Source organism: Mugil cephalus, chromosome 4 (assembly GCF_022458985.1).
Source record: "Mugil cephalus isolate CIBA_MC_2020 chromosome 4, CIBA_Mcephalus_1.1, whole genome shotgun sequence".
In the NCBI taxonomy this organism is placed as follows: Eukaryota; Metazoa; Chordata; class Actinopteri; order Mugiliformes; family Mugilidae; genus Mugil; species Mugil cephalus.
Window position 1 is genome coordinate 17945937 of NC_061773.1, and position 24632 is coordinate 17970568.

A 24632-nucleotide genomic window follows, 5' to 3' on the forward strand; every position below is an offset into this window, starting at 1 on the left:
CCAGACAGTTAGCTCTTCCAAATTGATTTATTTTAGCTATTGAACTGGACAGTTACCCACCTGAATCAAGGTGGCTGCTCATGTGTTATTTTCAGCTTGGGTACAATTTCTCAGACCATTTTCATTGTTTATATTGATGCCTTTAGTCTGAATCAGTGTCATGTGTCACGCAGTGTTACTTATAGCATGAGTCCTATGGGCTTGTTCTCAAAAATGCATTGTCACGGCGTCTTGGCACATTGTCACTTTGTTCCAAACAGAAATCCTGTTTGGATCATTTGGATCAAGGTTAGCTCAGGTGGATTCCGATCTTTTTTTTTTTATTACAGTTTGGACAATGAGGTCTGAAATTCCTTCCCATCGTTCAGCTGACCTACTGGAACATGCTAAATGCCAGTCAGGGGTCAGATAGCCAGTTTTGCTGATCTGGCACTTCCTAGTACAGTATCTCTGCCGTCGGTCTGTTCAAGTGTCCTCGAAAAGGAAATCAGCCGAACTTCATGAAAAGCAGCACCAACAGACAGGAAATAGAGGAAGTTGAACGAGGTTGAAAGGACCACTGAACCACAAAGTCATCAAAACCTCATTGAGAGGCCAGAGAGGGATTTACTGCTGACCGATGCTAAAACATAAAAAAATACTGAGGTCTTAAACCAGTTTTACTTTCCTTAAAGCACCACAGTTTAATCATACAGGTCTTATACATGACCTGAGACAATGATCTCGGCCACAAGTGTCAAACATAGTGTGAAAATTATACAGAAGACTGCGATTTTTCATTGAAAATAGCTGGTATCTCTAATTTATCCACTGTTTTAGTCAGAGAAGTGGACAGAACACAGCACTGACACCCAGGACTGAACAGCAGACATAAATGAGCCCAAATTGCACTTATTTTTCTGAAGAAATTAAAAAAAATAAATAAATCTTCCAATTTACTTGGCCCGTTTAAGATTATATAGGGCTTTATGTGCCCCCAAAACTAAAATGACTTTGACACCTGACAGCCTGGCATAGAGGCCACACATTCACATATGTGAAAAACTATAGGCTGGACTGTCTACCTCCACCCCCAGGACAGGAAGGAAGTCTGAACATCAGACATCTACCACAGATCAGCACAAACTGTGTCCTATAAATACATTAATTTACTTTCCTCCATGGTAGAATGAACTTAGTTCAGTATTTACCTATATCTCCACATGTTTATACTGCTGCAAAATATACAATAAATCGTCACTGTCAGTGTTAAACAATCTGTTTCTGAAGTTAAATCCTTGAGCATCACATTACATCTGGTTCCATAGGGCTGCGTTCCCTTAATGCTGCTCATCATGTTAGAAAAGATCTAGCTCTACAACTGTGTCTGTTCTTTCTTTGGTTTCAACAATCATTTAATGCTGAGAATGGTTCTGAATTAAGATTGGGAATCAAAGCCAGACCGATTCATGCTTAGTTCCCCTATGAGTCAAATATTTCTGTGCACATTGAGTGAAATCCAGTAAATTAAATGACTCTTAGAAACCGTTTAGGGGACTTCCAGCGTGGCTCATTTTTTGACTGCACAGTGTTCAGAATTCAGATTTTGTTCAACAATTATCTCATTGTAATGTTTCTGTTCATGTTTTAAATCACTAATAAAGACTTATTTCAATTGGTTTAATTCACGTGATGATGGGAAGACTCTAACCCAGAGTTAGTCGAGTTTTTATCGTATATTACGTCTCTGGGACCAGCAGCAACGAGTCTGAGAGCTTATCACACATGAAAACACAATAGAGAGGTTTGAGACAGGAATTACAACTTTTTTTTTTTTTGAGTTTATTACATGGCAAAGAGTAGAAATATTCAGTTGGGCACAGCTTTACTAGTAACAACTATTTTCTGTATACTGTATGCAATCTGTGAATTCTGCTTTTCTTTATCCCTTAATCAGCTGAAATGGGAGCAGCCTGTGGTTAAGTGCTGCTGATTTTTGAAGAACCAAACCACAAAATAGGAATGGTTATGATGTTGCACAGTTTCATACGTTACTTCATTTCATTTATTATTTCAGTGGCATTTCCCTTTAACAAGAAAGCAACATGTAACAAACAACATGAACAGTGTTAAAGGGTGACGAGCATCCAACACTGGCCTTTACACTTCAGTAATAACAATAATAATAATGATGATGTACAAAAACATAATAAAATCAAACACAAAGAAAATATAAAATTAACACTCAATGAAATTCCTAACGTGATGTTTCAGAGTTCATTTTGGAGATAACATCAGGGCCCTCACGTTTAGTAGAAAATCAGGATGAAAAACATCCATTTGTCCCGACGCAACAATTATATTAATATAATATTAATAGAAAGCTTCATTATACAGTTCAGTAATACTGCTTCATCAGTCACAATGTGCAAGAACTAAAAGGTTGAGGGAGCAGATTGTGCTGACCAGCTCTGTCTGTGTGTGTTTGTTTGTGTGCTAGACTGAACACATGCAGAAGTGGAGACACATAAAAGCCATTTTTTGGTTTTTAAGCAACTTTACATAAATAACGACAAAGTGAATCAAATAAGTTCAGAGTGAATTAGAGATGTCTTCGTTTTATGACAGAGCTAGGCCAGTATTTGTGCTAAGTTATGCTAAACACATCCAGGAACCTCGTCTGTACGCACGGAGATGAAACCGATCAATCTTCAAACTTCCTCTGATGATTTAACAGAAATGACCAACTTTTCCTTGAAGAGAATATTTCACTGGTTCTCGTTGATCTCCTGTGGACTGTGTTCAGTGCCCTCTGCTGTGTAACATCACCTCGTCTGTCCATAAAGTCTCCATGTACTGCACGTGTTTTTGATTTACAGGAAGGTGAATTTATTCCGAGAGCTCTCGGCCTTCAGCTCCGCACGAGGTCCCAGGACGCTCAAAGCGTCTTTAATTCAATGGCAGTAAAGTGTCCATCGAGTCGGTTAACCTCCATTTTTCTTTTTCGCTTCCAAACAAAAAAGCTTAAGGCCTCAATCTGCTTCAAATAAAGTGCTTGTTGCATTTTCCTCTACAAAAACAACTGCTGTGTTTTTTTTTTTGTAAACAAAGAATTTAACACTGGGAGTTTTTTCTGTACTTGATAATTACTGAAAAGCTTGTAGCAGAAGGAGGCTTCAATAGAAAGCTTTCCACGCAGCCTTCAGAGGGAACATAGAGAACAGGTAGACAAGTTTGTCGCATGGATTAGTTCCTCCGAGCATCTCTATTGATCTCTCCTACTTTCAGATCCCACTCAGGAGATAAGAGATTGACTAAGAGCTGAACCAGCTTCTGTGTTTGAAGCATACTGAGGCCGATAAAACACTGTGGGTTAAATTAAAGGATTATCTTATTTTATCTCATTCCATGGGTAAACTACCCCAACCGCACCACGACTCCTCCCGCCCCCCGTCACCCGGTGAGCTCCACGGGAAGCTCCCGGCTGCAAAGCGCCTCCCACTGGCGAGCGAGCAGCGAGATCAGCCTCTCTCTGCTGTCGGCTCCCGGGACGAAGACGCACCACTGCACCTCGCCCTCCGCGCCTCTGCCGGCCCCGCCCGCCCGGGGCAGGGCTTCCTCCCCGGCGGCGGCGAAGTGGTCCATGGTGAGGTGGCAGAGCAGGTCGGGGCCGGGCAGGTCGTCAAACACCAGAGTCAGAGCCTGAGGGTAGGTCTGGTAGCCCAGCAGGACGCGGTCCAGATCCCGGATCCTCCGAGCTTCACGCAGCTGGTAGCGCTCCCTGGAGGGGGACGACGATGGTGAGGAAGATTACTACCTCACGGTTGACAGCCCGAGACATCAAACATCAATGTGGGCGTGTACGTTTCTTTGAGAAAATGGCTCATTAATTCCACATTTTACATCTAGTGTCTCATTAGCAGGATTTTAATTTGTTTTTGGAAATCCAGGTATTACTTTGAGAGCGTGATTCAATTTAAATGGCAACCAGAGTAGAGTTTGGTTCATTTCTATTGACCAGGGTTAGGGTGAGGGTTGGTTATAGGGTTTGGTGAATGGAAATCAAACAGCATTCAGAAGCTTCAGCTGATCTAAATACTAATGACACAGCACTTACGCTTTGCCTCAAAAACTACATTCACAATATGAAAAATCTGATTTACGGTGGGAAATAAAATAAAAGGCTGAATGAAATCCTGTTCCTGTCTGCATCTGATTTGAACAAGTCTGGTATCTGGTCGTTTCCCCTGGTGGACAAAGGCCTGAGAAGCTCAGAGCTTTGACGCTGTGTTATTTCATGGGCCGCAGCCTGGAAACAGTCACAGAAACGAGCTGTGGTTGAAATGCTTTCAGCTGTGGCAGCTACAGTGCTACTGGCAACTGGAAATGAAACAATGGGTGGATATTCCTAGTCACGGAAAAAAATAAATAAATGAATCACTGAAATGAAGTGTAATCTGATTAACAACTCTTTGAGACAATGCACATGTGATTTAGAAGTTATTTTGAACTATACAGTGGAACCAGATCAATCAAGACATGTCCATTTGTGTCCATTGGTCATTTAAAAAAAAACATCCTATGTACATATAATATAAAATATACTACATTAATAAACTATATAATATAATTAACACAGGCTGTTCCTTGACCTTGCTCCTCTCCTGTTTTGATGCCTCAGTGAACATGGACATTTTTTTTCTTGGACATGTACTGTGACTGAACTGTCTGCACGTCCCTGCTCGTCTGAGTCACCTTTTCTTCCTCTTTTTCTTCAACAGACAAACACAACTCTCTCTTTTTTTTTTTTTTTTTTTTTACCATCGCCTTCCTTCCAACTGGAAGGTCATTAGTTCTTAGTTTTCAAAAAGTTATGATGCAGAGAGACAACTTCACGTGAGCTCACCTGGAGGGAGGTTCTTTGGCAAAGTCGGGCAGTGGATAGCTGACGTAGTCCTCGTCCAGAAGGAACACATCTGTGCTGGTGAGGATCAGAGTCCTGGGCTGCAGAACAGGAGACGGGGCAGAGCCAGAAACTGACGAGGAGGAACCTGAGTGTGCTGAGCCTTGGCTGGGCAGACCGCTGGGGACCTGGACCTGGAGGACAGAAACAAAACGAAACAACAAAGGGAATTTTTAAACCAAAGAAGTGAGTTTGTTGGCCAATGGAGGCAGTGGCAGCAGGTTCTGATCATTAAAATCAGTAAAATCATAAGTTGATAAGCTGCACTTTTCACTGCAGTCTCTTCTAGCTCTGTGACTCTCTATGTGTACACCGATCAGCCACAACATTAAAACCACTGACAGGAGAAGCAAATAACACTGACTTATGACGAATACGATGATTCATCGTTCCGTAATTGCGCTGCTAAAGCTTGTTACATTACTCCACAAGAAGTGAGAAACTTGCACCCACACACAGTATGCCCATCTCTACCCAGGAGAGATCAGTGGTCACACGACGAATATTAGCATCTGGGAGCTGGGAGCTCACAGAGTAGCCGCTAGCATTTCTGATTCTAGCAGTCACACCTTCCAGTTTCTGACCAACTGCAGATTAGGTGTGAAACAACACACGAGAAAAAAGCTCTGAACAAACTCACAAACGAGCGCTGCAAGAATATTACAGAATATGTAACAGTCTTAGTCGCTGACGTGTCAGCAGTGTTAAGGTTCTCTGTCTACTTTAAACAGTGGTGGCTGAAAGTTAGCAGCTCATGGAGAAGAAGCTAATAAATGTGGAAAAAGAGCTACTTTTACCGACATCACTGCAGAAAATAACAAAAAGATGTTTGAGTAGATGATGTGGAGGATATAAAAGAAGGAGAATTTTCAGTGCTTGTTCGGCCATTTTGATTTGTGGCTGAGGAAATGAGCGTCGGACCCATCGCAGCTGCTGTGGCGACGTGTAGTTTGATTTGTGGGGAGGTGAATGCCAGGCTACAGCTTGTTACGAAAGCAGCTACGAGAGCATAAATCTGGCTAGTTGCAAAACACTCCTCTGAATTCACCAGGCACGATAAGCAGGGATGTTTTTTTATTCCAGGGTGAAGTGTTCTAGAAATAGTTTCATGCTCCACAGAAACACAGGGGAAGAAGATCTCACCTGGAACACCAGCAGGTACAGAAGGACGTTAAAGGAGCGCGAGGACGAGGAAGCTACGCTGGTCGGAGTCTTCCTCTCTGCCACGATGAAGGTCAGGTCTCCCATCTCCTCCTCGCTGGGATAAATAAACTTCACCTTGCTGCTGTGGACCAGCTCGTAGTTCTGCATTTTACCTGCAAGAGGACACAAATTAACATATTTTTCAAATTAAGCGTGAGACAGTTGGTTTTACTCATGTGAGAAATAGTTCGGCTCGGGGGATATTTCATGTTTTCCGGGTCACAAGTTCATATTTTCACCAGTGAGAACAAACTGAAAAAAAAAACAGAACCAAGATCTAAATTATCTATCAAGTAGGTAGAGACACAAAAGTGTCATTCTTACAAATGTCAGCGAAAAAAAAAGAAACGATCCTGACAGGGATGAAAGAGCATCGGTTAAGTCATTAAATATGTTTCACTTTAACAAGAGAAAAGGTTTTTCGAGGGTGACCAGTAACTCAAGTGTGTCGTCTGGACACAGACATTTAATTTCATGCCTGGTTACCTGTGCTTGTGTTTGTGAACTGGGAGTAAAAATCCTGATCCGAAGGCTCCGGGGGAGGAAGCTGCTGCTGCAGACTGAGAGCCGACATAAGCTCCTGCAGGAAGACGCCTGTCCCATAACTGTCCCTGCTGAGACAGCACACAATGTGATCCGCAGACTGACCTGCAGAGAAGAATCATTAATAAGCAGCAGTTCACCGTTAAAGTTACAAAACGTAGAAATATCTCCGACGTATCCGCCCACCTACGACTCTGAAGTACTGGTCAAACAGTCCCACGTTGACGGCCAGAAGCTCAGACAGTCTGATGGACAAACAGCAGCACAGACATGTGTCTGGATCTCCAGGGTCTGATATGTCCAACACTGACAGACAAAGACAGAGACAAGGTTGATATTATAGAACTCAGATAGTACGAGCGCATGTAAGTCTCTTTAACCATTTCATTCAGTTTCAATTTGTATTGAACAAATTATATTATACAAAAAAATATAGATCATATTCTAACTTTTTTTTATTTATTTTTTTAGTATTTTTACTATTTTAAGTCCTTTGTGTGTAGTTAGGACACGTTCTCCTAGCTTCATAAATTTACTCTCCTTCTTTCCCACAACAGTGACTTCCATGAAAAAACGCAACTCAGATGGTGCCTTCATAAAACTCGGAAATTTCAGACTTCTGACAACACAGCGTTCCTGTAACAGGTTAACTCGGAGGAGAAAAAATAAGTTTGGTATATTTTCACCTTTTGCTGAGCACTAAAATATGTGCAGCAGCTATTTTTTTTATTTTGGAGGCTCTGAGTTTGGCAACTCAGAAAATGTACAATAATATTGTACATGTAGGGAGACACATTCAGTACTGGTTAAAAACTGGGTAAAAACTGATCATGAGCTCAGATCAGACAAGTTTTGGCACACACTCTGTGATCTCTGGCGCCCTCCAAGGGGGGACGCGGAGGTTTCCAGGTTGGAAACCACTGATGTACATTTAACATGAGAAAATATAACTAAAAAATAAAAGAATCTCAACTTTCACACATTCAAGTGTTAAGATAATTAGAGATAAAATATTCCTTCACTAATACCACAGTTTAAGGACACAGGATATTAAAAAGGTAAACATTTAATCAATACAAAACCAATAGACAAAGGATTTTTAAGTACAAATAGTGCACAAAAAATAAATACATGTAAACATAAGTTATACATTATTGCACTGATATTAAAGATTATCTTAGAGCAGCTGTAACAGTAACTACACAAGGCTAAAGGCTAGAGACTAGAGCGGTAACTGTATATTTCCCTCTAAAACTAGAAAACTTGCAGCGAAGCGCAAAAGTTGAGATACACTGAACAATAGTTTTATTAGCAGCAGCAGAATAAATAAGAGAGACTTCTAGGAGTAACTGGGATCGAACCGATCGTGTCTGTGCCTCCTACCAGAGTGATGACCCAGCGCGGTGGCAGAGTCTTCCAACAGGAAGTAGATTGTGTCCGTGGAAAGCAGGAGACAACAGGTGAGTTCAGCCTCGGGAGATTTGTAGAGAACCACAGAGAGCCACAGGACCTGCCTCACCTCCTCCGCGTGGGACTGATTTAAGATACAAAAAAAAAAAAGTGTTTTCAAAATGTGTGAGAACAATCTTCATCAGAACTAACCAAGAACAATTGACTTGTCTGTTTATCTAAAGAAATAAATGAAAGCAATTATAGCATCATTCTTCTATTTTACTTGTAATTTGTAATTTTGGTTAAATTTTTGAAGTGACTTGGAGCTAAAACTAAAATAAAATCTGATATGTGTTTAAGGAAATGCAGCTTTTTTGTGTGGTTAACACCTCTGACACCCCACCCTGAAACAGACAAGTAGAAGTCAGTGTGTTTGTGTGTGTGTGTCTGTCCTACCTGTGCTATATATCTATGGAAGTAGGTCAGCAGCTGTTGTCCTTCGAGCCCAGCCAGGAGCTTCAGTCCTGGGGAGAGACCTGGGATGAGGTGGGGTGACGGTTGGTTCTCGTCCACCTGAAGACGAGAGGAGTCCCAGCTGAAAAGCAAATACACAGGAGATAATTATCTCTCATGGTGTCAGTCATGTCTTAACATTAGCAGTTAAATTAGTTCTTAAAGTATTGTGTGTAAGCGTAAAAATACATTGACACTATTTCTAAGTGACCTCAAACATATCTTTGACATTTCCTATCACTTATCACAAAAGATGAAAACTCATACTGGTAAAAACACAGATATTACTAATGAAAACTCGTGTAACTGGTGTATTCCAACATTTACACTGCATCAGGGTTTTGTTTTAGATAAATAACTTTTAGATAAATAATCTATCTGGAAGGCATTAGTACATAATGTTCATGTTATTAGTACACTGTGAAACTGTGACAGGCTGTATGGAGTTAATCAAAGTACACTGAGATGTTATTGATCCAGAATCAGATAATGCAGAATGTGTGGAGATTTAAACTGGACTAAATGTAAATTCTTAAAGATTCACCTGCTGGAGGTGTGAGACTTCTTGGTACTGGAACAGCAGCACTGATCTCTGGATTTGCAGCAGCCTGAAATAACAACGAGGAGTCAAACAGCAGCCGAGTAAAATGACACAATATGTCGGAGGAAAGTACTTCCGCACGTGTTTTTGGTTCACAGTCAACCTAAAGTAAATCACTACAAAAGATCAGGCTTAGCTGAAGCCTGGTAGCGATGTGATTTTAAAACATTTTAAAACTCCTACCACTAACAGTGGAAAAAAGACTAATGTTAATCAGTAAAAATAAACCTATTAATTATAGGTGAGTGCATTGAACTCTAGTGAGTTTTGGATAGACAACACTCACAGACGTTTCTATATAAACCTGAACTCTTCACTGTGTCAGTTAGAACTGAGGACTTGAACTCAAACGATTCCAGCTGCTTTTGCTTTGTTGTAGGACACAAAACAACACAGTGAGCTGAAATAAGGCTCGACCGTCCTCACCTTGTGCGAGTTGTCCCTCGTGTGGACGGTGCCTGGGCAGAGCCACCACCTTTAACCCCTCCAGAGAGGTTCTCCGTTGGCTCAGCTCCCCCAGGAAAGAGTTCCTGTCCGTGGCCAGAGGGAAGAGCAGCAGTAGCCTCTGATCGCCCAGCAGCAGCTCCACACAGTGGCTCCTCCTGGACACGACACATATATAAGATTCAATATAAAAAAAGAAAATTAAACAGAGAAAAACTATGTGTAAGAATCAGCTTCCTTCATAATTACAGACGAGTTTACTGTGCTGGAGCATCCACTCATATATTAACTGTGTATGTACCTGTGGCCATGTTCTGGGTGGAGGCAGGACGTGTGGCTGGTGCTGTCCCCGACCTGGAGGTCTCTCTCTCTCGGGTAAAGCACCACAGAGCCAAGGGGCACGCGAACTACCCTGCACCAAGAGGAGGAAGATGAGGAGGAGGAGGAGGAGGGATGAAGGCCAGCGTTGCTCCTCTCTCTGTCTGCCAGCTCTCTGAAGTCCATCCTCAGCACCCAGAGATGTCGGTCGGTGAGGAAGAGGAGCGAGGGAAGGCTGGGCTCCTCAGGTAAGACGTCCCCGAGGAGGGGGTGAGCGTCGGAGGCAGAGGAGAAGGACGAGGAGGAAGGAAGGAGGTGGGCAACGTAACCTCCCTGGGCATTTTGACTCTCCTCCAACTCCCATGAGCTTATGAGTGAGCGGGGGAGGAGCTGAGGAGTGCTGGGGGGCTCTGGATCAGTGTGAGACTCCTGGAAGACACAAGTTTTTGATTCAAATTTAAGGTTGAGTAATGCACGTCACTGCTGTGCTGTCGGGTTAAACTAACTATTTTATTTAAACACATACAAACAAACAGTTTCATATATAGTGATGGGAAATTGAGCAGGTTTAAACTGAAGGGCTGCAAAGGTGCTTCTCTCTGACCTGGAGCAGCACCGTCAGCTTGGCTCTGGTCTGACGGAGACGCTCGGCCTCGGAGAAGATGTACCAGCGGGTCGGACCGGCTCGGAGGCCGAGGGCGAGGCAGGAGTCAGGGAGCTCAGCCTGGGAGGAGAGCTGGAGCTGGGAGTACGGCAGCAGGAGGTCCACCTGCAGACCGGACAGCACCTCCTCCATGGTCCAGTCTGAGGACAGGAAACAAATTTACAATTACACGCTAAATGTTACACATCACGTGACCGGCTGTATATTAGTCTACATCTTGTTATAAGACACTAGTGCTGTAACTGACGTGCTAATACAACAACAGAAAAACAAAACAGAGCACACAATCATACAAAATATGTGAAAAAAACGTTTCAAACACTAAAAAAAGAAAAAACGTTTCAAACACTAAAAAAAGAAATAAGTAAAATAATGAGACCTTTAAAATAATGGAAATGGAAATTCTGACACTGTGCTCTCCTCTTCTGTCCATCTCATCATAAATGCCTCGTATTCTGTGCTGTGGTTTAACCTGAGGTGTTTCACAAGGTTTGTTGTGTTGCCGTGACTCAATAGTTTAGTTACTTTCCACTGTGTTCCTACGTGACTTTGAATGACTGAAGTATCAAAAGTATTGATATTTTGATACGAGAATCGATCTTAGAGCCTAAAGACCTGGTGTTGAAGGTATCAATATTTCAGTATCGAGCTGCACATCACTAGTATAAATAGATCACACCGGCGCAAGATACGTGGGTAATTTATGCCGTCTATGTCCCTAAAACATCCTTTCCACCTAATCTGTAGCACTAACAAAGTGTTTCTGAAGATGCTTTTAAAATATTTAGAAGCATCGCTTTAGTTTGAGAGCCCCTTTACTCAGTGATTTCTTCTTTTGTAGTACCTCTTATATATTCTTTTCCTCACTCTATCATATATTTATATAACTTTTTGTGTTTTGGTCATCAGTATTACATCTTTTTCTGCCTTGTCTCTTTGTGATATGTTGGTCATGCTAGAGTAATTTTTGCTTAACTTTGCTTCCGTCTCCTTATATATATTTGTTTTCTTAACACAGGACTATGAGCATCACATCATCATTTATCCAACACGACACAGAAACACTAGGATGCAACTGCAGATAATTTCGCTGACTTAATTAGAACAATAACATAAAACAAACCGTGTTTACCTCTATCTTGCGTGGTCCTGGTGAATTCACGCGGCAGGTACAGCAGACCCAACAGTCGGCCGGTCAGCACCAGACACGCCTCCCTCCGCTTCACCTCCTCCTCCACTTGAACACAGTAACACCACAGAACGCTGCTGACCTGTGTCTCCACCTCTTCCTCCTCCTCCTCCTCCTCCTTCTCCTCGTCTTCTTCACACAGCTCCCTCTGACGGCTACCAGGCTCCTCTGCAACAGGAGCAGGGAGCGACGTGGAGGAGGAGGAGCAGAGCGACTCCTCCACAGAGTCATCCAGGCCCATCTCAAAGTAGCCGTCTCCGGACCCCGGACTGAAATAATGAGCATTGTCCACAATCATCTTTTTTGCACTTTGAATGAGTCATTTCTTATTCCTTATTTAACGGGAGCTTCACATTTTAGCAACCCAAGAACATTAGGTCATTTTTAACAGATCCCACTTGATAAATCAAAATTAATGAGATACGGTTGTTGGCTGAGTTACCTCAGACTGCCCACGTCGGTGCCCTCCGGAGGAGACTGAACCTCTCGGGATTCAGGCCTGTTCTCATCCTCCTTCTCGCCCTCCTGCTCCTCCTCTTCCTTCTTGCTGTTCATCCTCTGCTCCCTCAGGGTGGAGCCGAGGCGCTGGGAGAGCTGAGCCATGAAGTCTTTGTTGGAGGAGGACAAGGAGAGCAGGTGGGTAGGAAGTAGAGGACACCAGGTGGCGCTGCAGGAGGAGCAACAGCTTTCAGCTGGTCTGGAGGAGGGAGAGGAGCAGACGCAACTGGAGGAGAGAAAGAAACAAATTCGTAAAAGGTTTAATTTCTAATATTTGATATCACTATTTTTATGTTATCTGATGTTTTGTTTTACTGTTGTTCATTAATAAAGCTCAATTAATGTCATCCTGCTCATAGTATATACAACATACAAAAAAACATTAGACTTTTCTTGAAGATGTTTCATCCAAGTTTTCACCTCTAAATGACTGGTTTATATTTTTATCAGGGAAATCTGTGGATGGTGCCCAATTGAAACTCACATGACTCAAACAAAATTGTCACACTAAAATATTTGATCTGCCTTTAAAATAAAAGTGAATAAAACAAGTTTTTCCACAGCTGTTTTGATGTATTTGATACTGACCAGACTGTAGTTGTAGTAGCAGTAGCAGTAGTGGTGGTAGTGGTAGAGGTAACACTTGTGAGAGCTCCACACTGCGTGTGTTCGGACAGACTGACAAGCGTTTGCTGCATCTGCAGATAAACACACGAAGCAACATTAAAACCAGCTGACTTTAAAATAATTCTACTTCCATTCGTACATCTCACCTCTGCTGTACTTTATCAAATACGCTACCATGTTGTTTTTGTGACATGCTGACACTTAATATGATAATTACAAGTTTGTAAGATTCATTCAGTTCCCATCATCAGACCTAATCCTATCGGTTTTTACGGTAACAGCATCTGCCACTCTTTCCCCAGTGCTACAAGTGTGTGTGTAAGTGTGTGTGTGTGTGTGTGTGTGTGTGTGTGTGTGTGTGTGTGTGTGTGTGTGTGTGTGTGTGTTTGACCTGGGCAGAGTCGTCTGAAAGCTGGTGTGTGTTGGTGTTAAAGCTTGCAGGGGGAGGTGGGGCATCCACAGGGGAGAGAAGAGCGGGGGGAGCTGGGGTTTCCTCTCTGCTCGTCACCTCTGTAACGGGAAAGCAAACGGGTCCGTTGGAGCAGCTGGTGGTGGAAAGAGCTCTTTCAATTGGGCTTTAAATGTGTTTTTTGTGCAGTGCAGTTTCACACAAAACTAATGTTATCGTGTTAAATGCTACAACTCGTGCAAAGCTTTAGTTCAAACATGATAAATCCAAACAAAGAGCTATTAGTGCCAACAGCTTATTGGAGGTTAGTGAACATTGCTAGTATGAAACATGACTGTGCTCTGGGAAAAAATAATACCTTAAGATGTCAATTGTATTTTATAACTTCAACAAGATCACTGAAGCATAGTCTGAATTTCCTACGATATCTTCTTTAATTTGTTTATTTTCAATATCAAACGTATCTGCATCTAAGTATTTGTTCCTATATTACAGATAGCAGGGGCGGATCTTCCATGGTGGCACAGGGGGGCCCCTAACCGTCAGCGGACTGTCATCAAGGACAATGTGAGCAAATGCTACATGGGCGGCTGAGCAGCTCTGCTCCATGAACAAATTTAGGAATTTGAATTGAAACAGTGGAGCTGAGTGGCCATTCAACGGGAAGCCGCTCTGCTCAGATATATATGGTGAATGGAAAAAATCATGAAATAAATGAGCGGAACGTCCACGAATATTGTTGTTCACTGTGAGAAGTTATGTTTTTGCTTATTCTGCCTAACACATCTTATTTATGACAGAGTTGAGGGGTACTGATCGTAATTATTTAAAAATATATATATATTATTATAATAAATATTACAATATGTGACAACACTTTAAAGGCTACTGTTGGTGAGTTTACTGATCGCACACAAGAGCCAGACGTTGAGAATATGGTAAACATGTCCTCTACATGTCCATCAGAATTTTAATGTTGACAGTGGAAAATGAAAAGACTTTTCTTGTCTTGTTTTGCTTTTTTTTTTTTGTATTATTATTAACACTATATAAATAAAATTGAATTGAACTGAAAGGTCATATGCATATTCTTTACAAGACAAGAGTTAATGTGGCCAACAAAAACAAAATGAAGACAAAAATACACCATGTAACTGTACAATCTAAGAAAAGTTACTGTTTCCACTTAGTAACAGCCTTCATTTATGTCAGTAAGTTTGAGTAAAACAGAATTTGTTTGGATCCATTCACAGAAAAAAGCCCAAAAGAAAGTAGAAGAGACATAACCAGAAGTTGTTTATCCTGTAGAGTTGTAGGAGTTATTTCTAAATCACATGACGTCCCCAGTAAAACGTATCATGTGTGAGTACTACTAGATAGGTTGAAAAAAAAGGCAGAGATAGTAAGGAGAGAATGAGGTCTAAATAAGAAGGAGCTGGCTTGGGTTTATCTGTTGCACTCCGCTCGTCTTTCTCCACCGAATTATTTGAAAACCTTTGGTTGAAGGATGAGTTCTTAAGAAAATGTTTGGCGACTTGTTCGTCCGATGGCTGTTCATAAACCACTTCACAGTATTATACAACTTATACAGGGCATGTGATTTATCATAAATGTCAGCTGAGATAACGTTTATGACATAAGACAGAGATTATAAACGGTGAAGCAGTGGACGGGCTCTTTTACTTCAGTCTGAGGTGGTGGCAAAACATCTTTAACAGGACATTTAAAGCTGAGAAGATCTGGTTTAGAGGCTAAAACGAGGCGTTTTCCACTCCAGCTTAGTGATCCAGGCTTTGATACATTTTTGTCGACAAGGCAACCGTATCAGTTGACCAGAGTGGAAAAACGTAATTAGTCAGTGCAGCGCTAATCAGAGTTGCTTCCTATCAGCAGGTGTAAACCCTCCCCCTCCTTCCTCAGCATTGCACAGCCTGATACATACATGATTACCTTGGCTTGGGCAGGCAGTCTGCTGGGCTGGGCAGGAGAAAGAGGAGGAAGAGGAGGAGGAGGAGGAGGAGGAGGGCGTAACTGCGGGAGGAGCAACAGCAGAGGAGCAGCAGGAGGAAGAGGAGGTGGGAGGGGAGGAGGAGAGGGCGGGGGGAGGGGCAGAAGCAGACAGCTTGGTCTCCTCACTGATCTGACGAGAGGACAGAGAGGAGGAAGCCTTCAGAGAAGTCACCTACAAATCACATCGTAAATCTACAACTACCAGACTCAGCAGCAGCAGAGACGCACACGTCTGACTTACAACGAACATAAATTATTGCCAAATAATCTCAGCTCATGAATTATTTCCTGTGTTTTTATTTATTTATTCTATCTTTTCTCTGCTGCTGCTGAAGTGCAACGTGTCTTAAACCAAGAGGGGTTAGTTTGTGTGTGTGTGCAACTGTAATTCCTTATTTACAACACAAACACAGATTGTGATTTGTTAATATGTGTATTTAGTAAAACAGTATAAATATTACAGGTTTAAAGATTTGTTAGTGATCAACTGTGACTTGTCTACAATCAGGTTAGAGATATGAAACCACTACAGCAGATTTTGTGGTTAATTCACCTAAAATAAAATATTCAGTTGAGTAGAATCCTCTTAAAAGAAATAACAACAGTCTTGGTTTTAAACTCTTGTCTTAAAACACATTTGTGAAGTACATGTTTACAATGGATTTACAAAGTTTTTATAATTTATTTAACTCTTAACATTCACATTGAATAATAATTAGTGCAAATGTACATAATACACGATGTACTCGACATACTGTAGATAATGTTAACACTGTGTAACCGGACAAATTGTTTTCAGCCGGGCTCAATCTCCTGCTCTATATCTCAGTGTGTACCTTCTTGTCGCTGCTGCTCATCCTGTCTTTGACTTCTTTGGCTTTCTGAATGGCTTTTAACACTTCCACTGTGTCCAGCTCCTTCTCTGTCGTCACTTTGCAGTCCAGACAAACCTGAACACGTAGCAACAAATGATTAATACCTTTAAATCTATAATGAACAGTAATAGCTCCATAAAAGCACGGAGAAAAGACAGTAGTGGCAGCAGTGAAGCCCAAAAACAAAACAGAGAAGCATTGCTGCTGGAGTTGATCATACATCTGTCCTGTTGTGACATGAGCAGTAAATGGTAATATTATTAACACTGCTGTGGTTTTGATGGTGTACCTCTGATGCACGGTCTCCAAACTGGGCCAGGACTTTGGTTCTGTAGTCTGGGATGATGCACATGGGGTTACTAGATAGGTTGAGCTTCTCCAAACATGGCAGAGAGCCGATATTCCTGATTTCCTCCAACTGGAAAAAGAGACAAAGACGTTCAAACCACTAAAACAAATTGAGGATTCTTCGCTACATCTGGATTTTTCATAAGAGCGAGGGCCAGATGTTATTTTGCAAAGATTCATGAGTGTTTCCAAAGGAATGTTTTGAGCATTTTATCAAAAAGAGATAATATGATGGGAGAAGTGTTTCCTTACTAACTTTTGTCGATTAGATTTTTCTTCAATGCAACATTATGATAACACACTGCATAACATTATGACCACCTTCCTAACATAGTGTACATCTCCCTTGTGCCTCCAAAAGACTAATGACTCAATAGAGAATGGCAACAGAGTGTTGTTAGTGGCTGGTCTTGGTAACATCCACATGAATGCCAAGTTAAGAAATTTCCCAGCAGAATGTTGAATAGTCACAAGATGATCACTTGTTAGTTACTTCTCCTGATAGTGGTTTTAATGTTATGGCTGATCCTTAGTGGAGAGATGCCACTTTGACCACCTGGACGTATTGGTGTTGTTACCTGGGCCAGCTGGTTGTGGCTGAGGTCCAGGTTGACCAGAGAGTAGAGCTTGGTGAGGCCAGTCAGCTGGTCCAGCTGGTTACCAGCCAGGCTCAACGTCTTGATGTTCCCCAAACGAGTGTGAGCGGCTTCCAGGACCCGAAGGCTGTTGTAGGACAGGTCCACGTGGATCAGATTGTACAGATGCTGCAACCACAAAACAAGTCGTTCACTTTTATATTGCATCTATACCGAGAAACTACGGATCTGTTTTTGAGGGAGTTCAAATGTTAAGGACACAGGTAGTTCGTTGGTTTTTCACTGAAGATTTGGTTCAGCTGCACCTGAATCAGGCACAGACAGAAAAATGTATCATCTCAGAGAAACGTTTTACCAGGATCATCACTAAGGACTAATCCACATCTGAAAATATTACTTTACATGTAAAACAACAAACATTTTGGCCTTCTTGATATTTTCTGTGGCATTTAAATGCTTTTATGTCACTGGTCGTAAATAATTACAACACAAAAGAAATTAATTAAATCCTTCCATCATACTGAAGTGAACAACTAAAATGTTTCTGCTGAAAACATCTAAGCTGTGGCCAGGACAAATCCCACAATGTGACAGTCATTTCTATTGGTCTACTTTCATCTGTATAGTAATTATTTCTTTATTTCTGTAAACTGAATATATTGAGGTTTGTCAGGTTGCTGGACAAGGACCAGAAAATAATTAATCTGATTAAAATAATAATTGCTAGGGGGCAGTCTTGAGTCAAGGATGTCCTGGTGTAGCAGACACAAACCTGAAGGTTTTCCACGGAGGACAGCTGGTTGTAGCTCAGATCCAGAAACTCCACCTTAGGAATGAGTTTCTACAACAGAGACAAACTCAGTGTCATCACACAGAAACTGATTAATGGAGCATTTAAATCACTTCAGTACAGACAGATGGTGATGAAAATAATATTTTAGTGACTCTATTTTAATTTTCAACGAAGGAAATAGTGTAAATACAGCAACATACAACAACTAATGACATGACTATTTTGCATGTTACAGAAGAGTTTTACAACTTTTGTTGAGTATTTTGTTATTAATAAAGTAAATGCACATTTTGAATTTTATATCTTCTCAAATATTTTTAAATTTTTGCTTGATTGCAGGTGTAGGGTGATGGAAAAGTATCTGGACAAGTTTCTTTTGAATTATCGCCAACATTTTTTCCTATTTTCAAAAATCTAATGAAGCACTACCTTTTAATATTATTGTGTATTATCTCAAAAACTGATAGATGACACCTTAAACACTGTCACAGATTCCTCACCACTGAGTTGTCGATGGTGCTGATGCAGTTGTGACTCATGTCCAGCGTGGTCAGGTTTTTCCACACGGGGATGACAGCGGTGACGGGACACCCAGACTCCGCCCCTTCAGATTCCCACTGGGAGAACTCGCCCGCCTCCGGGACCAGGATCGACTGCAGGGTGAGGTAAACGTCAGTATTCGACACACAATATACCCAACAATTTACCTGTAGCACTGCACTTGGTATTAACTGTACCATCATAGTTTCTGTGGAGCGGTGGACGCTCATCGTTGCTAGACTCGACCTCAGAGACGGCATACCTCGAATCTGTTGAGAGCTGCACTCGCTGATCTGAAGACAGACACAGACGTTACTTTTCCACGCAGGTCAAAATAAAACGAATATGCAGTTAGGTTTCTTCCTGTTGTTATTATAGCTGTTTAGAATATTCACCTTACTTTTATATGAACTAGAATGAATTAACATGAGCAATTTTATAAAGTAAAATTATTTTTAGCTCAGATGTTTACATTTCTATTTAGTGTTTAACTTGTTGCACTATGAGTTTAAGAGAAAAACTCAAAATAACCTAGTTATTTTACAGTTACACCCTAGTTACACCCTGAACAATCAACCCCGAAATGCACAAATGAAAATAAACCAGACAGCTCAGTGTACTTTAAATTAAACAAAACCATTAAACACTGCACCACTGTTACAGTAATATTTTAACATTAGAAACTAGCTCAGTGAACGCAGAGGTTTTAACTCACAAACTACATGCTAATACAGTTAGCATATGTCTATGGCAATTTACATTCAATAAATTACCACAACAGTTAGTGGACTTTGTCAGATAACAAGAACAAAAAACATTCCTTATATTTTACTCGCCTTTCAGAAGTTTTCATTACATTATTTTCACTGTATCTTTTGAACCACAGTCCTTTCTAATACTTGTATCCATGTCATTTCAATCAATACTTCAGTTCCCCCACCTAGAGGAGTCGTTCTTCTGTTCTAGTTGACTTTATTGTTATATCCCCCTATAACTTTTGCTTTGAAGAAGATCCTCCATAATGTCTAGATTTGTTAGACTTTAAACTAAAACTAAAACACCTGACAGTAGGAGAGAGACTGGAGGTTATAAGGAGAGGATGCAGTGTTTTCCACAAAATTTCATGAGACCCATTTTTTTTGTCTGTTTTTGGTGCGTGATTCTATGATGCCACCCCAGCTATTAAAAACTATTTACACAGAATATGGCGTAAGATTGTGAGTTTCGTAACAGTCTGTCTCTATATTATGACACGGACACTGAATTTAGCAGCTAGCATCAACTAGCAGCAGTCTGAGCAGTTCATATACAGGAATAGTAAACAAAATGTGTTTGAGACGTGGCACTCTATGGGCAAACGTATTTAAGATTAAATACAGCATCAGTGAATAAATAAAATGTCATTTGATTCATTCTACTTAAAAGACCGCCGGTTACCTCTATTTGCAGCAGAGATTTGAAAACAGACAGATCAAAGGGAAGACAGCTCTCCTGGATGTTACTGGTTCCTACTGGACCTATGGAACCAGAAATCTGCCCAACAGAGACAGACCCAGTGAGAACATTTTACCACCTCTGCGCCCAAAAAGAGGACAAAACAGTATGACTGTGCAAAATGTATGTAACCTTGAGATATCGCAGCCTGCAGGTGAAGTCCAGGATGTGTCCCAGGTCTGTCTTGGCGTCTCCGTTGCAGCAGGTTGGTTTGGCTAGCCGGAGCTGCTGGGACAGCGAGTAGAGCTGTAGAGGACGGAGAGAAAACACCCCGCCAGCTTGCAGCAGCTGCTCACCTGGAACAAACAAACGAAAAGATAAATAGTTTTATGGAAAATGCATAAGCCAGATGGTGACAACATCTGCAGACTTTTATGCAGTAGTGAAATTATCCAGTATTTCGAGGCATGAACATTAACCCTTTGAAACTGAATGTGTCGCCGGTGGCTTGTTTGTGAAAGCACAGTCTGGATTATTTTAGTCATGCTTTTAAATTAAGAAGTCAAGTTCAGACTGTTTCTGAAAGCTGAGACGTTGCACTTTACAACAAGTATTTCACTTGTGCCGCTCCTGGAAGTTTATTACACTCTTACTACATGCAGTAAATTGTGAATAACAACCAGACATTGAAAGTCCAAAGTATTTTGGAATAACTGGCAAAAGCATTTTATTCACAGGACCTTTTCAAACTGATAATGCAGCGAGAGTGATCACTAATCAGCTGCAAGTGGTCATAAATTATTTAAATTGGTATGTACATATTGTACATATAAGAAAAAAAATAAAAAGAGACTTATATGAAGAAATGAATTAAACCAAACACAGTATGTCGGTTTATGTTGTTGCTATGTTGCTTTTCAGTCCCTTTCCATTAGGTCTGCCACGTGCACATCCTAATAGCAGGCCAATAGTAAATTTAGTGTGTCAGAGCTTTCTGGTTCAGTGTGTGGCTTCTGTAACTACAGAGTGGAGACAAACCGCTCCGCTGAAGGAGTTTCATTAATTGTTAACAGGTCTCGAAACACTAGATAAGAGGAAACAAATCAAAGGTAATAAATGTAACCTTTATGGAACAACTCCTCGGCCAGTGCTGCTGTGATGCCATTGATCTCCTGAAAGAGAAAGAGAAAATTAGCTCATGTTCAGGAACAAGACCACACCTGTCGCTAAGCAGGATTGAATTTAACACTACACTGTTTCTGTTATTTAGCCCTGCCCATCGACTTAAACGTCAAAATGATAGAAACAGATGTTGGTACAACACAAATGATTTAGTAGTACTCTGGGTTTTTAACAAATACTTAATGAAGCTGAGACTCACACAGGACAGTTACATTGGTATGGCATTAGTGTTTAATAGTGTACCTAATGAACTGGCAATGAACTGAGTACGTATAGCGTTACGAGGACTAATTCTGTGAAATGATGAACCAGAAAAAGACAATTTACTGTGCTTACTGGGACTTAACCCAGTCACATGTTGATCATCACATGTCACATGAGAAGATTTTTCTATCGGCGTAGGAGTCTGGGGGTTCGGCCAACAGTATCCCTGTTGTTGCTCTGACACCATGTGACAAATGTCTCTAACATGAAAATGTCTGATCCATGCGAGAAATGAGCCATAGTACATACGAACAGAGCGCTCAGGGGAGAAATGTGCATTTGCTGATTCCTTTTAACTAATTACAGTCCTGATGTTTGAGCATACTGACCTCCATAAGATCTGGACTGCACACTCAATTGTACCTGCATGAGTTCTGTATACAGTATATTCTTGTTTCATGCAACTATAATAAAGAACTGATAGCAATTCTATAATTACAGCAACGCTGTGTCAAAAGTGTCTTTGGTTTCGAAATAGAACCAAATGTCAGTGAGATCACACAACGCTTTGAAAATGACTGATGGTCACATAGTTTCAATGTTAAACTGATATGGAAATTGTGACCCGGACCTCATTGTGTGACCACACCATTTCTTTTGTGGCTGCATGGAAACAAACCATCATGGGTCTAGCTTTCAGCAGTAGGTACTCACATAAAGGTGGAAGTGCAGGAAGGAAGCGAGAGGAGTGGGTGTGGATTGCGGGAATTGCTGCAGCAGCGTCTGTAGGTAGAGCTCCAGCTCCTTCTGCCGCCGCTCCACCAGACTCTTCGAGTTCTTTCCCAACATCTTCTTAGGAGGAAGCAAGCGCCGGTCGACCTTGTTCTCTGCGGTCAGCTGGAAAGAAACACCGGGACGGTTCAAGGATTTCAATTTCACAATAAATAACCGTGTTTATATCTGTTTCCATTCTGTGTCAAACAAAGAATCTTTGAGTGCAGAAATCACACTGAGACCTGGGAAATTAGCATGGACATCATCACCATCACAACTTATGAACAACTTATTGATTAACCCAAAAAAAAGTTTACAACCATTAACAATTTGTGTTTAACATGACCTATTTTTTCAGTCATAAAGGCTTGTTGTCCCAAAAGTGTCATAATACGATCCTCTAATTGTTAACTGCTAATACATGCATGAATTTCAAATGCTTAAATATCGAGCAGCATAGAAACCAGACTGTTTAATCGCTGCTTCATTCACCACACGTCAAACTAAATCCAGAATACAACATGCTTGTCCTGCTAGATATCAAAATGAATGTCTGTTCAAATCACTTCAGCCTTTCATACTAAGCATGTGAACTAGTGCTGGTGACAAACAGGTGCAAAGGACTGTTACCTTCTCATGGAGATCGTGGAAGTCGCTGTAGCGGTGCTTCACCGTCCATCTGTGTTGCCCGTCCGTCACATCGATGATGTAGACCTGAAACACAAATATGACTGGTATAACTTCTGGGCCAGAGAGCTTTGTGAATGCTGCTATTATCAAATGGAAAAATAAAAATCAATAAGTATAATACTTAGAGTCAACACAGGAAACCATGTTTGAAAAGAGATAGGTGGTCTGGGTGTGACCTTTATGGCAACTAACTAACCGAAAACCTGTATTTTCTGAGTCCTTAGAGACAATTATGAATATTTAAAGGAAAAAACGATCTTTACACGATCTTTACAGGAAATTATCAATCCAAGTTCTTCACAGCTCATTCTTTCCTCATAATGCAGTAAACAGTGTCTTTAACTTACAAGAAGCCAGAGGAATTGTAAGAATCTGGTGCTTCTCGTTGTCAGATGCGATCTCTGTCAGTCATGCCAGTTTCTGTCTGACATTCAGTATGGGGGCGTAACAGCACATAGCCTTAAGTCATTAAATAGCACCCCAGACACAGTAAGAAAAGGCTTCAATTGACTGTCAGGTCTGCAAACTTTCGATAAAACATCCAAACTGCGTGTAACAGCTCAGTTACAGGTTAGCAGTCAACGCTTAGCTGGTGGACTCCGGTGCATGGCGATTTCGGCAGGAGGATAAAAAACACACCGGCTAGAGTGTTGTTAAAATAAAATACAATGTGCAAAGTAGTAAATATGAGTACTGTTAAGCAAATTAGCTAAACATTAAGGTGCTGTCACATTTGACAGCACCGAAGCTAGGCTATCTACAAGCTAAGCTAACTGCGGTTAAGTAAGAGAAGACCGGACGTCGCTTACAGTGTAGTTTTCCACCAGCTCCGAACCGACGACCGACACTTTTCTCTCCAAAACCTCCTCTGGAAACGGAGAGGAGTCCATCTTTAATCGTGGACTAACAAAGTACAATCTACTCTGAAGTAATAAAAAGTCCTAATTAAAACAGCTTTCGGTGATGTCTAACGTTTCTATGGCGTCAGCTGCTTCCAGGCGCCATGTTTGTTGTGGTTTCTAACGGAGCAGCTGACGGATTGAAAAAAAAAATCTTTTCCAAAACTTTATTAAAAATGCACAGACAATTGTTTTTGTTTTACGTTTTGGATGTTTAATAAAGTTGGAGCCATTATATGAGCATCATTTAATTCGATAACTCAAATTAAGAAGTTGTTCTAACTGAAAGAAAAAAAAAAATAACATTTTGGTCAGATTGTAGAAGTCTCGTTTTTCAAATATGTTTCCCGAGAGCTATCGCGATACTATTTTGACAGAGGCCCAGTAACATAGTGGTAAACAAAGGAATAAAAATATGATGTTATCAATGGTATTATTGAACAATTTAGTGCCAGTGCGTGCCTATTTGTATTTTCTACCATCGACACTTCAGCTCCGCTATAATTTTATATTATTATGGGTTAAAATAACTTTGGCAGGCCTATTTACTTAATATTTAACTTTGACTGAAGCTATATATATATATATAAATAGCTTCAGTTATTATTAGAGAGTGGTGTATATCAATTTTTTTTACTCAAAGTTTACTTTTAGTTTACTATTGAGCAACACAATGATTCAAGGATATTAACTTGTACGCTTCGAAATTATTCAAAATAAAGTTTTTTATACAGCATTGCAGTTCCTGTTTTATTATTATTATTATTTTATTTTAAAAAAGAGAGTTAAAAACATATTTGTGCTTTCAACAGATTTCATGATCAAAGTCAGATGTCTTTTATGATGGGTGTATCGTGATGCTGACTTTTTCTTATCTACAAACTTTGTTTCTTTGTAAAATTGTGTGACATCTTACTTTAAGACTGCCCATCAGATTATGTAAT

The 24632-nt window shown here is 40.8% G+C and overlaps 1 protein-coding gene across 2 annotated transcripts; it reads right to left on the reverse strand.

The window, feature by feature from the left end:
* Positions 1 to 1771: 1771 nt before the first annotated feature.
* nisch (nischarin) lies at positions 1772 to 23814 on the reverse strand. 2 transcript variants are annotated; one of them, XM_047583625.1, is made up of 28 exons: positions 23599 to 23814; positions 22730 to 22813; positions 22040 to 22222; positions 21063 to 21111; positions 20132 to 20295; positions 19943 to 20038; positions 18703 to 18798; positions 18466 to 18618; positions 17945 to 18013; positions 17155 to 17340; positions 16518 to 16646; positions 16190 to 16303; positions 15294 to 15483; positions 13326 to 13444; positions 12896 to 13005; positions 12252 to 12533; positions 11753 to 12078; positions 10561 to 10760; positions 9940 to 10385; positions 9621 to 9796; positions 9138 to 9201; positions 8537 to 8675; positions 8072 to 8222; positions 6875 to 6994; positions 6632 to 6793; positions 6086 to 6258; positions 4886 to 5076; positions 1772 to 3760 (listed from the first exon to the last, which is right to left on the reverse strand). In XM_047583625.1, the coding sequence occupies exons 1-28, from the start codon at positions 23677 to 23679 to the stop codon at positions 3433 to 3435; spliced, it is 4581 nt and encodes a 1526-aa protein (XP_047439581.1). In that variant the 5' UTR covers positions 23680 to 23814; the 3' UTR covers positions 1772 to 3432. The 2 variants fall into 2 exon arrangements, with proteins under 2 accessions (XP_047439581.1, XP_047439582.1); XM_047583626.1 differs by lacking the exon at positions 19943 to 20038.
* Between the last annotated feature and the right edge of the window lie 818 nt (positions 23815 to 24632).

What these genes read in the sequence shown, in the direction of transcription:
- nisch (XM_047583625.1), bottom strand. Translation starts at nt 23,679, where the DNA reads ATGGACTCCTCTCCGTTTCCAGAGGAGGTTTTGGAGAGAAAAGTGTCG. An exon ending in GACTGCCTGCCCAAGCCAAG is followed by an intron (nt 13,445 to 15,293) that starts GTAATCATGTAT and finishes TTCCCGTTACAG; the next exon opens with AGGTGACGAGCAGAGAGGAA. An exon ending in TCCATAGATATATAGCACAG is followed by an intron (nt 8,223 to 8,536) that starts GTAGGACAGACA and finishes ATCTTAAATCAG; the next exon opens with TCCCACGCGGAGGAGGTGAG.